The 14,735-nt window shown below is 35.6% G+C and overlaps 1 protein-coding gene across 1 annotated transcript; it reads left to right on the top strand.

Annotated features, from left to right (window-relative positions):
* The first annotated feature begins 11,151 nt into the window (after window positions 1-11,151).
* Window positions 11,152-14,175, top strand: LOC127808882 (beta-amyrin 6-beta-monooxygenase-like). Its single transcript, XM_052347576.1, has 3 exons — window positions 11,152-12,157; window positions 12,371-12,558; window positions 13,573-14,175. Exons 1-3 carry the CDS (start codon window positions 11,197-11,199, stop codon window positions 13,873-13,875), a joined length of 1,452 nt encoding a protein of 483 aa, XP_052203536.1. The 5' UTR covers window positions 11,152-11,196; the 3' UTR covers window positions 13,876-14,175.
* The last annotated feature ends 560 nt before the right edge of the window (window positions 14,176-14,735 follow it).

The following is a 14,735-nucleotide window of genomic DNA, read 5'->3' as shown; positions in this document are numbered from 1 at the left end:
TATTGGGCTAATTTGGAAAGCAAATAATTAATGACTTACAATGCCTTTGAAAGTAGTAAATACAATGAAACAGGTGAAGAACAAGAAATGGATCCTACAAATTCAATGCATTAGCATTTCGGCACTTTGAATACCTCTGTTTTTTGTTGAGAGCTTTAAACGCTTGTAAGTTTGAATGTTGGCTTTATTTAGCACTTTTAAACAAACTCACGAGCTGTTAACAATTGGACAGAGGGAGAATATCATGATCCAAATCCAAGCCATGATGATGATCGGCACTGCCCTCTAATAAAACCTTGGACCCCATTAGAGAGCAATAAACCTTCCTATCATTTAGTTACAACTTTGCCAGTGTTTATTTATTCCAATATACTTACAACATATGGTCAGTTCAACAAAACCAATTATTATAGTAAATTTAATGTAGATTTGAGTAAATTTGATTGATCTCTTAGTCTATGCCTGCTATAGTTAGATAGGAACAATCAGGCAATTTCATGCAAGTTATTCCATTGCATAATTGTGGGTTTCATATGAAGTTTTTTAGACCAAGAGTAATGGCCATAGTCACAAGAAATTAGATAGAGAGGATGCTGGTATTATAATCAAAGACAATATGTCACGAAAGTCTTCAGTGACAAGAATATCAGTGGGGGTTCTGCTCAAATTGATTGGATTCACAAAGTGCATTTTATCTCGTCAATCATCTATTTCAATAAAAAAAAGAAAAAGACAAAGGAGCACACACCCCGAATGGAACTTGAACATTATTTGCACCTGTTTGAAGGTGATGTAGAGGATAGCAACTTGAAGTAGATAGCTCTATCATTTTACACAGCCAATAGGGTTTTTCTGTGGATGTAATTACACACTTCTCTTAGCACTTTAATAGCAAATGCATCCATTGAACCACCAAAGAAAACAAAAATCTCCTTTTAAGGAATCAATGGAGCTTTGAGAGGGTGAGCAGGTGCATCAAGTGAAAGATCTTCATTTTGTATTAGGTACAAAATGTATACAGACTTAGAAGAACCAGAGCCAATGTCGTTCTTAAATTTTTTAGGGCTCACGGCAAAAGTAAAAATTAGGCCCCCATATATATATATTTAAACTTAGTGATTAATTCACTCTTATTTTTCAACCAAGATCTAATCTGTCCAAATTAACTAAAAATTTGACATTCAACCCAAATAAATTATCTCGATTCAAATTTCAATATATTAAAATTTAGAAGTGCTTTGGGCCGCAGACTTAAACTTCAATATATTATTCAAGAGGGCCCAAAGCACTAAGCGGACTTGAAGTTCGCCAAAGGCCGGAAGATTTGAAGTGCTGACCTTCAGGAGACTTGAAGTTCGCCCAACATTGCTGGGCATTCAAGGTTTTTTTTTTTAAATATTAAATTAATTAATAATTATAATAATATAATATAATATTTCCTAAAAAAATTTTAGCCCCCCTGAATAATGGGCCCAAGGCAATGGCACTGATCGCCTCGGTTCAGGGCCGGGCCTGACCAAAGCATAACAAATAACAAACAGAATGATGTAAGGGGTGCTTCATTACTTGGTAAGACCTAACAACATGTTAGAAAAAATAAATATTCATTAAAGTAGATATATCGTCCAACATTTGTTGTCAATCAAATAAGACCTTAAATAATTACAACATTAAAAAAATTGAAAGTAGAGTTAGAGGTAGTTTGATTGTAGATCGGGGCGTGTTGACGTGCTTTCCTAAGAGTAGAAATGCCACCTCTTGCACCGGATATTACGACATTCTCCTCTTAAGATACAACGATCTCTTCGGAGATTCTCGTGTAGCATAATCACTCCTGCGAACTTCCTTTATCCTATATAATCCAAGAAAAAATATATATACATTATATGATAATAGCTCCTTGCCAAAACAAAGAGAAGAAAGAATTAATTTGCCAAAACAAAGAGAAGAAAGAATTAATTTTCTTTCTTCTAATGTTGCACGACTACCAAGGCTTAAAGTGAGAGAGAATGAGAGTGAAAGTGAGAATAAAAAGCCAACAAAAGATGTATATATTTTCTCCACCACCTTTTCAAGTGCTTATATATTGAATTCTCCCAACAAATTTTCTACACATTGGGATGTTACTGATTTTTTTTTTATTTTATCTTTTTTTTAAATGAATGTGTAGCTTATTTAAGGATTGTTTAACATCTTCTTCAGCCCTATCTCATTTCAAAATCTAAAGACTAAGTCGCTATATTGTTAATTGGTGTTGCAAAAACTACAACAATTAGATTTTATAATATGGAACTAGCAGTTACGGGTACCTAAGCTTGATGTTCAAGCGAAATGATACTGCTAAAAGAGAATTTATGTTGTTGGAATGGCATGGGATGCTAAGTGTACCATAATTGTATAGAGGAACAAAGCTGCCACAAGAATAAAACTACCTCAAGGATGTGAGTGCTGCAAAAATCAAAGTATCGAAAGAATGAGAGTGCCATAAGGATCTTGTTGCCCCAATGAGGTTGCCGTAAAGACTTGGTTGCCACAAGGATGTTTTTGTCACCACAAGAATGTTGTCGCAAGGATGATGTTGCCTCAAGGATGTTGTCGCAAAGATGATGTTATTTTAAGTCTCTTGCGATAAGACCCATTATGCCATAAGAATCACACTCCTACAAGGATTATATGGTCGCATGCATCTTGGCCATGTAAGGCTTTTATCAAGATAATTCCCAAAGTGAACATCATCATACTACTGCTAATAACACACTACCACGAGAGTCTTTGGCCTTGTGAACCTCTTTACTAGAAGGATTACTTAGATGCTACAACCATACCGCCACAAGGCAAGTTGCCGCAAGACACCCTGCTTCAAGACCAATTCGTGACGAGATTACACCCTTGACGCAAGGCACACTACCGCAATGATTATATGGCCACAAACATCTTGGCCATGCAAGGCTTTTGTTAAGATAATTCATAAAGCGAACATCATCACATTACTGTTAGTGACACACTGTCGCTAGAGTCTTTGGCCTTGTGAACCTCTTTGCCAGAAGGATTACCCAGTTGCTACACCCATACTACCGTAAGGCACACACTTGCAAGACATGCTACTTCAAGACCAATTCGTGCTGAGATTACACCCTTGCCGCAATGATCCTTCTATCCCAAGACTAATGCCAATGCCCCAAGGTCCCCCTTGCCACAAGGCTACCTCTACCGTAAGGTTCTTTTTAGAGATCTTTTTTTGTTTTAAAAAATTCTCTTTTTTTCTTTACTATTTTTCTGTAAGTGGTACAATAATTGCCCCCCATTCTATCGCGAGATCGATTTTTACCCACGGGATGATTTTCGCGTCGTTTATTGGTCTTTTGGAAAGAACTCCTATAAATTCCATTCTTTTTTACCTTGGTCACTCCTTGTGCATCTACCCTTGGTGATGTTATTCTATTCCCTAGAAAGAATCTCTCTACCACAACAAAACTTCAAGTAACTTCTCTCTACCGCAAGGATTTTCTTTTGTTTTACCGAAACTCTTTTCCTCCCATGTTCTATTGCAAGGATTTCTTCTCCCTTCATGGCCTTTACCACAAGGGTACCTCTTCTTTTTGGCCTTTGCCGCATGGATTTTTGCTCCTTCTCCTACTTAGCCTTTGCTGCTAGGATTTCTTCTTTACCACAAGGATCTCCCATATTTTTCCAAAAGAGTTTTCTCCCCTCATATGTCACAAGGATTTCTTCTCTTTTCTATGTTAATTGCTATAAAGGTTCCTCCTTAGAGAAGGTGCAACCAAGAGGGAATTCCACGGTAGAGTTTGGGTCACTTCTTTCGAAAAGGTCCTAGCATGACTTCGTTGGAGGGTTCCGAAGACGTCTCAAGCTTAGACTGATTAGGTCCTCCACACGTGAGAAGGCGAGGTGGTCACCTGATATTGCAGTTTACTTGTGGGAGTTCATTTGGATAGCAAGGAGAAGGAGCACCTCATTAGACAACGGGCACCAGCATTCTTCGTTGAGGTATATCGATAAACCCCTTATGACATGATTTTATCTTTTGATGCTTATGGATGATTTATACCGATTCTTGTAATGATTGTTTTCACTTCCGCTTTCTACTGCTCTGATGTATGTTTTGGTTTAGAAAATGTTTTAAAACCCATTAATCCTTGCAATATTGATCCACATAAGTCTTTCTTTTACATACAAATTATTTTATGCAAATACATAAATTAATGACTTTAAACAGAAAATACACGACTTTCAAAAACTGTAAGCTCTCAGATCACATGTAAGGTATAATATTATATGTACAATTAATAATACATAATTAAACATTATACTCATAAATCATAAAATTAATGTAATTCACATAATTCAATAATTAAACACGTACTGATTTCTTATGACTTTAACCTCAATCATAATGATGGATATAAAATATGACTTTAATTATTTTTCTATATTGGGTAAAAAGAGAACTAAATTTTTTATTTATAATAATAAAATAGTCTTTCATCAAGACTCTTTATGACTTATCTTTCACATCTTCTAAACCAAATAGAATTATAAGTAATTAATTATATTATTAAATCTTTTGATTATCTATTGAATTAATTTCATCAGATAAACACCATAATATCTGATAAAATATTTTTAGTAATTATATTGTAATATATGTATGTATGTTTGTTTGTTTGTTTCCGTTTAATGTTTGATGTGTTGTTCATCACAAGACATATTAAGTTGATTTGTTTATTCTTTTTACTGGGTTTTCTTTAACTGACCCACTTAAAAACTTAATTGCTTTGGGTTTCATCGTCTTTGGGACTTTACATTACAATTCCTAGCTAGAGGCTTCTCCCAAATGGTTTCAGGTAGAAATTCTTTGAGGCTGTCACAAATGTCATCAGGGGTGTGCATTAGTTTGGTTAGACCGAATTAATCGAATCGAACCGACCGAACTGGTCAGTTCGGTTCGGTTATTAAAAGATTGTTTATCGGTTCGATTAATTTTAACAAAAAAATTCAGTTAATTTTATCAGTTCGGTTATTTCACTTGAATTAACCGAAAAAATCAAACCCTCCCCCGGCGCCCGCCAGCAAACCCACCTAGTGCAGCCCCCCAAAACCACCCCCTCGGTTAGTTCACTCTTCTTCTTTTATTTCAGCCGTGCCCCGCCCTTACAGGAGAGAAATCTCCTTCTTCTTTTCTGTCGGTCACCCCCCACCACCATCCACGGTTGCCGTCACCTCCACTATCCCTCGGAGACGAAGACGAAGGTCGGAGAGACGAAGAAGGAAAGGTCAGAGAGGTCGAAGAGTCGGAGACGGAGGGCTGACTGGTTGACCTTTTGTCTTCGGCCCTTTGTCTCCCTTCGAGTTGCCGACGCTGACCTTTGCATCTGAATTCGGACTCCCAACTGAGAGGCCGCCTCACCTCGAAACCCTATGTTCCTAACGCTCACTCCAGATCTGCTGCTTGGCGTTCATCTCTAGATCGAACAGCTAACTGCTATTCTTCTTCCTCGCTGCTTGAGGTTAGTTTCATCTCCAGATTTGTGCTTCTTCGTCGGCCATCGGTACAATCTTGTCTTGAGCTACCGTTTTTTCTTGTTTTTGTTTCTCTTATCATGTTCATTTAATCTTATTTTGTGTCCAACTCCATGCATTTCTCCTATATGTTCGGCCATATGGTAGTTAGTTTTTGGGTAGATTTTCGGTTCGATTTTTGGTTCGATTAGTTTAAATTTAAAATCGGTTAGTTCGGTTTTGGTTACTTCGGTTAGTATAGTAGTTCGGTTTGGTTATTTGCTTAAGATCGGTTCGGTTCGGTTAGCTAAATCGGGCGGTTCGATTCGGTTATAACCGAATGCACACCCCTAAATGTCACTAGAGCTGCCAACTTGAGATCATAAAGTTTAAGCTTGTCTTGTTAAGAATTTTATTGGATTTAAGTTTAATTAAACCAGTCCTAACTAAGCTGAGTTTCGAGCTTTCTAACCCCTAACTTTTAGAGATTTTTTAATTTTTGATTGAAAATTTGGGATAAAATTGAATAATATATTTTAAATTTAAATTAAATAAATATATATAAGTATTTGATGAATATCTATTACCAGACGATCATGGAGATAAAAAACTAAATATAATTAATGTTCAATAGGTACAAGTGAGTGTTAATAATAAGGGGATGTGGAATAAGGGTGACAGTACATTCACTTCATATCGATCAATGACCTTAATTTATGAGAAGAAAATAGTGAAAAATATTTTAAAGAAATCTTCTAATGGTTAATATAAGTTTGAAAGACTTAAAATTGATTTTTTCTTGGTTTTTTATTTAGAAAATGTTCTTATTTAAACTCATTTTCTAGTTTTTTTTTTTTTTTTTTTTTTTTTACTTTTTATAAAAAAATTTCTGATAAAGAAACCTTATTTTCTTCAACTAAACAATAACCTGGTATTTGTTATGATAGTGCACTTCGGAGTTTTGGCATGAGTTGGCCTCAGTGCATGTCCCCTTCTTTGGAGTTGCTTAGCTGTATGTTTTGACTCTTGAGTACTCATCTGGCCACACAGGTAGTCTCTTATCATTTTGAAAATATCTTTCTTTTAGTCAATTGGTATGGTTAAGTGTCTAGTTCATATATTAATTATGTAACATCTCAAGATTTTGAAGATAATTAGTAATTATTAATTAGGATATTTGAAGTCATTATGAAATATTTAAAAATTTAAGAAAAAATAATAGTTTATATTGTTTTGAGGAAATAGACAATTAGGATAACTAGTTATTTTATTTAGGGACATTTATGAAAAACAATGAAATAGTAAAATAAATTAAATGAATTTCTAAAAATTATGGGGTGAAAGTGAAATAAGGGGTAACTGTGAAGTGGGGCAAGAGTGTCAATTTCTGAAAGTTTTAGATTGCTGCTGCAATTTTCGAGAAAGGGTCGCGGATCACGTTAAAAGAAACCGTGTGCCCATTATGGTTGAAGGTCACGTGTGGCGCGGGCTGTCGCGCGCGAGGGACGCGGGATCAAGCTGGGGCCTTGCGCGTTGGGATAGAAAATGCTGATTTTTATCAGCAAAGGGACCTCGAAACGATGACGTTTCGAGGGAGAAAGGGGTGCTCGCACAGCTGGCAAGGGACGCGCCACGTGGCATGCTGTAGGCCACCCATGCGCCTTGGCTAGCAAGCAGCTTCGATTTTGCTTCGTTTTTAAGCCAAATTTGGCAATTTTGAGGCCATTTTGGTGTTGGAAGCAAGGAGAAAAATAGAGGAAGAAAAGGAAGCACGGGCAGCTCGACGAAGAGGAAGAAATTGGAGAAAAATAAGAGATTTTGAGTATTATTCTGCGTTTAAAATAGCTCGGTAAGTGGATAAAATTGTTAGAAATGCTATATATACTTGAGTTATAGGTTTTTCACGGTTATATTATGCGAATTACGCGGTCATATTTAATTAATTTAAACCATGATTCTATTAATCGTAACAAAAAGTTTTACTTCATAGCGGGAGTGCGAAAAGGGCAAGAATTGGCCAAATAAAGGCAAACTCCTAACCTTTCCCTTATGTTCTTCATTTCCTGCAGAGTCTCTATTATTTTTCATATTTTATTCCCTCCCTCACCGTGACTCAGTTACACGCATTAATAATAATAATCCGCGTGGTAATCACTCTATGACTTATATTTTATTAATGAGTTTATTGTTAATGGAATGAGCGAAACAGTGATGTCTTGGTGTCATTCATTTCGACTGTCACGGAGCCTTGTATCGCTCCGCTTCCCTTGGAAATGATGCCGAACCCGTTGGGGCTAAATTCTTAGAAAATGGATGTGATTAAGATTATGGGTTATGTTAATAATTTATTATGAATGTGGAGATGGTTTCCTATGTATAAGAAGAGATGAGAATGTGAATGTCATAATGGAGTCTATGTTGTCATGGATTAAGTGTGTGAAATGATAAGTTTAAGTGACTAAGTTTAATGTCGTCTATGGGTGTCTAAGGGTATGGGGTTCAAAGCAACTAACTGTTAATCGTGGGTCATGGCAGTTGATGGCTGGATGTATGGGCGCTAGTCATCGGCTGTTACGATAAGCGTTAGACGGGCCAGAAGAACTGGTACTGCTAGATTCCCGCCTTGGTTTGTGCATATCATGATGTGTGTGCTGCATAGGGACTGTGTTGCATTAACTGGTGGGACATGCTTTGTGTGTGATGGGATGTATGAGCATTTGCATGACTCGGTTGGTCTAAGAGCCAATTTGGGTTTTCTATGTGAGTCGGTGCATTTAGAGCATATCGCATGCGTACATTCCTATGTGGCACGTAGCATGGCCTGATGCTTGGTTTATGGGGGCCTTGTCATCACGTTTATGCTACGAAAGTCATTGCATTTCCTATTTGTTGCATTGCATGGTGAGAATATGCGATTTTAATGGATGAGTATGGGTGATGGGTGGCGCTCACCACGAATCGTATGCCGTGGAAGTGGCACACAGAAAGACCTTGGGGTGAGACCCACGACAACAATAAGACCTTGGGGTGAGGCTCATGAGAACAGATTATGTTGTGAATGACAGGAAGGGACATGTAAGGGATATGGTATTAGCTGCTAATAGGTTTGTATGCTAGACTTAGGCACCAATGTGTGTTTGATGTGGGCCCCAAGGACCGTTTATGTGCAGTTTACTTTATGGCTATACATTTAGAGTTAAGGCAGGTATTGGACATGGCATGGTATGGTGTTGCATTGATATGACTTGCATGGGATGTTATGGGAATAGTTTTGTCTTTAACCTACAATCTTTTTTTCATGAACTTGTTGAGTCTTGCAACTCACCATTTGTTTTCCATCATTCCAGGTAAGAGTATCTTGAGATCGCATGTGCGTTTGACAGAGTTGGGTTCAGATCGTTGGGTCATGATAGTAAGTGTAGAGTCCTCTCGAGACTAGGTCCTAGGTGTCATTGTGCTTGTGTTAGAGTAACGTTTTATAATTTTGAGAGGGATATATATTATGTAAGCCAGGTGGGCTCACGGTATGAATGTTTATGTAAGAACAACTATGAGATGCTATGTGATTTAAAATATATGTTTTAATAAGGATAGTGTTTGAGTTTTTAGTTTGTGTTATTGTTCTATATCACTCAAATAATGACCCTCTTACGGATCCTCTATGCTAGCAGGGGCTCCTGGAGGCGGGCCGTTACAAATTATGTGGTATGGTCAACCTCTTTAGTGAATTGGTATGGGGAAATGGTTAATTCATATATTAATTAGGCAGTACAGTCAACCTCATTATATGTACTTTTTTATCGCGGGGGGGTTGTATGACTTGTATTGCATATGAAAAGAAAAAAAAAATTAACAAAATAGGTTACTAAGTTTTATTTAAATTTATGAGATTTATTGCTATTTGAATATTTCAAGATTTTTTTTATTTTTATTTTCTGAGTCCAAGATATCAAGGGCATTTTAATTATTTTTAGTTAAAATATTTTGTTATGCAAAATTTTCTCTCTTTATTTTGATGTACAAGTTTCTTGTTTAATTCCTTTTATTTTAAGAATATCTTGTTTCTTCGTGGCTAAAACACTATTTTTGTTTAAAAATGAGTCTTTCTTTTTATTTACAAATATTTTTGTAAAAATTCTTCAAAAATTATTAAATTATTAAAATGAGTTTTTAGTTATTAAATTATTTTTTAAATTTTGTGACAATTTTTTAAAAATTACCTCAAAATTTATTAAATTAATAAATTTTACGACGATTCTTCTAAATCGTTGCAAATGTTAATTTAATTTAATATTTTAATTATTATTATTTTTAAAATTTTATAATAATTTTTCAAAAATTGTCATAAATGTTAATTTTATTTTATTTTTTAATTATTAAATTATTTTCTAAATTTAATGACAATTTATTGATAATCGTCGTAAAATTTAATTTTAAAATTTAAAATTATTAAAATTTTCAACTATTTTTTAAAATCACTGCAAAATGTTAAAAAATCGTTACAAAAAAAGTAATTTGCAGGGTTTTTAAACCACTAAAAATATCATGTTTTGTGACAATTTTTAAAATTGTCGCAAAAAAAACTATTTTTTTTTGTAGTGATTTTTCTTAGTGAGGTTGATCATCTTTTGTATATCAATTTAATTCAATTGTCTCTCACTATTATACATAATTAATTAATATATATAATATTTATATTTTATCTTATAGTTATAAAATTTTAATTTATGTTTTTTAATTCAAATATATATATATATATATATATTAAATTGAGGTGGCAGCCAACTAGGCTAACTCTGCAAACTACATCAATAGTTAATGGTTTTTATTAATAGGAGAGTAATCACTGTTAAAAATTGAAATAAAATTACAGTTTTATGCTACTATATATTAAATAAAATAAAAGTTGAATCCAATATGTATGTTTGTTTGTTAGTTTCCCTTTAATGTTTGATGTGTTGTTCATCACAAGACATATTAAGTCGATTTGTTTATTCTTTTTACCGGGTAAATAGAATGGGCCACTTTCATATTAAGTTGACATTGAGTCTTTCTTTCATTCTTTTACATACAAATTATTTTACACAAATATAGAAATTAATCACTTTAAACGGAAAACACACTGGAAATCATAAAACTTATGTAATTTACATAATTTAATAATTAAATGCGTACTTAGATTCATAAAAAGATAAGCCGCAAATCGAATTGCCAGTCAAAAATGAAAACACTAGAATCTAGTTTCTTTCCCTTAATCTAAACTTAAATGATGGATATAAAATATGACTGTAATTGTTTTTTTGTGTTGGGTAAAGAAATGATCAAATTCCTTATCTATAATAATAAAAATAGTATATTAGATTTAATTATTTCATTTAAGTACCATAATATTTGATAAAATATTTATATTAATTATGTTAGTAATATATCAGATAATTATTATTATTAATTTATCTAATGAGATTTTTTTTTATTAATTATTACGTGGCATACAAGATAATTCTTATACGATACTAATACGTGAAAGGAGAGTCATAATTTATTTATATATATATATATATATATAGTTTAATTGCTGACGATAGCTGCTGCAAGCAAGCACTCTCTATCTTTATATATGTCCATTCGATCGCTGAGCCTCTTGAAAACACTCACAGCAACTCTCAACTAAAATTAATGGATTTCTTCACCATTTCTCTCTACCTCGGCGTCCTCTTCGCTTCATTCTTCTTCATCTTTCTGCTTCGGAAGAGCAACAACAATGGAAGATCCAATTATAAGCTTCCACCTGGTTCAACTGGGTGGCCACTAGTCGGCGACCACGCTGACTTCGCCATTTCCGGCCCCGAGAAATTCATAAAGAAGAAGCTCGCCAAGTTCCCCTCGTCGGAGGTCTTCCAGACCTCCTTGTTCGGCGAAAACATGGCCGTCTTCTGCGGCCCGGCAGCCAAAAAGTTCTTCTTCTCCAACGAGAACAAGCTGTTTACCTCGTGGTTGCCTCGCTCCATGATAAAGGCGATCCTCTTCCCTTCCTCCGTCGGCGACGTCATTAAAGATGTGACCATTCTGCAGCGCACCTTCTTGCAGGACATTCTCAAGCCGGAAGCTCTCCGGCAATACATCCCGATAATGGACTCCACGGCCCGTGAACATATAGACGACGAGTGGGTTCCCAACAAAGACCTCAAAGTTGTTCCCCTCCTGAAGAAATACACTTTAGAATTGGGATGCCGGTTGTTAATGAACATCGACGATCCGAAACGGATAAAAACCCTAGTGGAGCCTTTCAACCTCGTCGCCTCCGGCATGCTCGCCGTGCCAGTGGATTTTCCTGGGACGGCTTACAACGGCGCCATCAGAGGGGGGAAGAAAATGCGGAAGGAGCTTCTGGACATCGTTAGGGAGAGACGCGTAGAGCTCTCGTCGGGGAAGGAGGATTCTGGCGGGCAAGATTTGCTGTCCCTGATGCTCCTGGCGTCGGATAAATTAGGAATCGACGAGAGGGTAATCGAGACGGTGGTGACGAATAGCATGGCCGGGATGCTGCTCGCTAGTTACGATTCCCCCGGTGCGGCTGTGGCCATGCTCTTGTACTTTCTTGCTGAGCTTCCCCATGTCTATGATGCCGTCTACAAAGGTGAAAACTTTATTTTTTTTAAAATTTTATTTGCAATATATAGAAAAGGAAACTAATATGATGAGGGAGCGGTGGATTTGGGTAGTTTTGTGTTTTCTTGTATGTTAATATGGCCAACACTCAAAATAAAAATGTCCATGTTTACAATATCACTAATATTTGTGTGTGTGTGTGTGTGGTGGGGGGGGGGGGGGGGGGATTAATTAATTACAGAGCAAATAAAGATTGCGAAAAGCAAAGCGTCGGAAGAGCCACTGACGTGGGAAGATATAGAGAAGATGAGATTCTCATGGAACGTGGCGCGCGAATCATTAAGGCTGTCATCGTCTACTCAGGAAACCTTTAGAGAGGTCACCAACGACTTTACCTTCGCTGGTTATACCATTCCCAAGGGATGGAAGGTAATTATTTGTCATATAATATAATCAGTATTAATCACTTAATCATATGCCTCCCAAAACTAAGGCACCTATTTCGTATTTGACAGTGACATTGAATTGACTATACATTTGTACGATAAATTTATTTGGATAGAATCTATCCGGATAGAAAAATATTTAATGCTTGTTTTATATTATTTTATAATATTTTAATTATATTAAACAAAATAGAAAGACAATTTTAACCTTATAAAAATTCTAACTCTTCATTCGTCTAAAACTCCCGCCTAAAACTACTGCCCAACATATTAAAGTTGCACATTTTCAAAGCAAAAAAAATTAATTATGAAAATGAATAATGACAAAGCAAAAAAAAATTAGTTATAAAAATAAATAATGACAATCATCTGTGTTGAAGTCTGCCCAATGTGGGCGGACTGCATGTTAGATGCAGCTCGATGCTGCATCTAAGATGCGCAGCGGACTGCATGTTAGATGCAATCCGCTGCTTAGATGCAACATCGGGCGGACTGTTGTAGCAGCGGGTTGCATGTTAGATGCAGCCCGCTGCTGCATCATGTAGCAGATGCAGTCCCATAAGAAATTGGGGGTTGTTTGAATTACTGGACGGGTTTCATTACTGATATTTTTGTTATTTGATGTCTTTAATGATCTCGTGCGTCAATTAATTCAAGCAAAGTAGAATAATTTGTATTTAAAGCCATTATGACTCTTGAGATTTTAAAAATTTATTAACTTAGGTGAGAGACTAAAATTTAAATTTAACAAGAAATAGAGAGAATGAAATTTTGACTTGGGAATATAGAGGGTATTGTTGGTAAATAAAATGTTAAATGACATTCTTATCCTAACATCAATAATTGAAATGACAAAAAAAAAGACAATTTTATCTAGACCGATTCTATCCAAATAGTAAGGTCCACATTTATAATAACAATACTAAACTATGTGTGTGTGTATATATATATTGAAATTTTAAAATAATGGGTTTAAAGTATCTTAATTTTGTTTTAGGCACTCTGGTCAATGCATTCAACGCACAAGAATCCAGAATATTTCCCGAATCCAGAAGAGTTCGATCCTTCGAGATTCGAAGGAAGCGGGCCTCCGTCGTACACATTCACACCTTTCGGAGGAGGACCTCGAATGTGTCCCGGAAGGGAGTATGCGAGGCTGGCGATGCTGGTTTTCCTTCACAACATTGTGACCAAATTCAAGCTAGAGAAAGCTTCTAAATGGCAGAACACAACATACCATTCAATATCCCCAGCTTCAAAAGCTGCCTTAGAAGTTCGTGTTCGGCCTCATGCAAAATAAATTAATCACCCACCAAGAAAAAAAAAAGAAGAAATAAATAAATTACTCAGCAGCGCAGCAGTTGATCGTCACTTCAATATTATTCTTAGCTTTTATCTATATGTGGTGTTGTTTTATTAGGTTTTTATGTGTGTTTTTGGTTAGTATTCAGTGTTGATCAGTAATAAGTTCCATGTACTTACCACCTCACTTGAGTGCCATGCACCATGGAGGGGCTCTTTCCAGCCTTCAGTTGTGTAACAAATGTTATGATGTATTAGTAATAGAATTAATAATACATTAGTTGTTCTATTAAATAAAGATGATATTGTGATGGTATTTTTGTCACAATGAAGAACCTAGCTATGTATGATGGAAGTAAAACAACGAGCATTCTGAGCTTGATGGAAGTTCAACCAAAGGTTTATCTCGTGCCTTGTAACAAAGAAAGAGATAAAAGACTGTCCCTGGTTCTAGCTACGAATTATTTATTATTATTTGTTAATTTTTCCGGAGAAAGAAAGGAATGAGACAATAAAGTCTTAAAGACAATAAAATTACAGTTATATGCTACTATTAAATAAAATAAAAGTTGGAAATGGCAAGGACTTGTTCAATTTTAGAGACATATATGTATGTATGTTTGTTTGTTTGTTTCCGTTTAATGTTTGATGTGTTGTTCATCACAAGACATATTAAGTTGATTTGTTTATTCTTTTTACTGGGTTTTCTTTAACTGACCCACTTAAAAACTTAATTGCTTTGGGTTTCATCGTCTTTGGGACTTTACATTACAATTCCTAGCTAGAGGCTTCTCCCAAATGGTTTTAGGTAAAAATTCTTCGAGGCTGTCACGAATGTCACTAGGGCTGCCAACTTGA

The sequence above is a fragment of the Diospyros lotus genome, chromosome 8, assembly GCF_014633365.1.
Source record: "Diospyros lotus cultivar Yz01 chromosome 8, ASM1463336v1, whole genome shotgun sequence".
Classification (NCBI taxonomy): domain Eukaryota; kingdom Viridiplantae; phylum Streptophyta; class Magnoliopsida; order Ericales; family Ebenaceae; genus Diospyros; species Diospyros lotus.
Note: the sequence above shows the minus strand (reverse complement) of the source record. Positions and strands in the feature narration are given on the sequence as shown.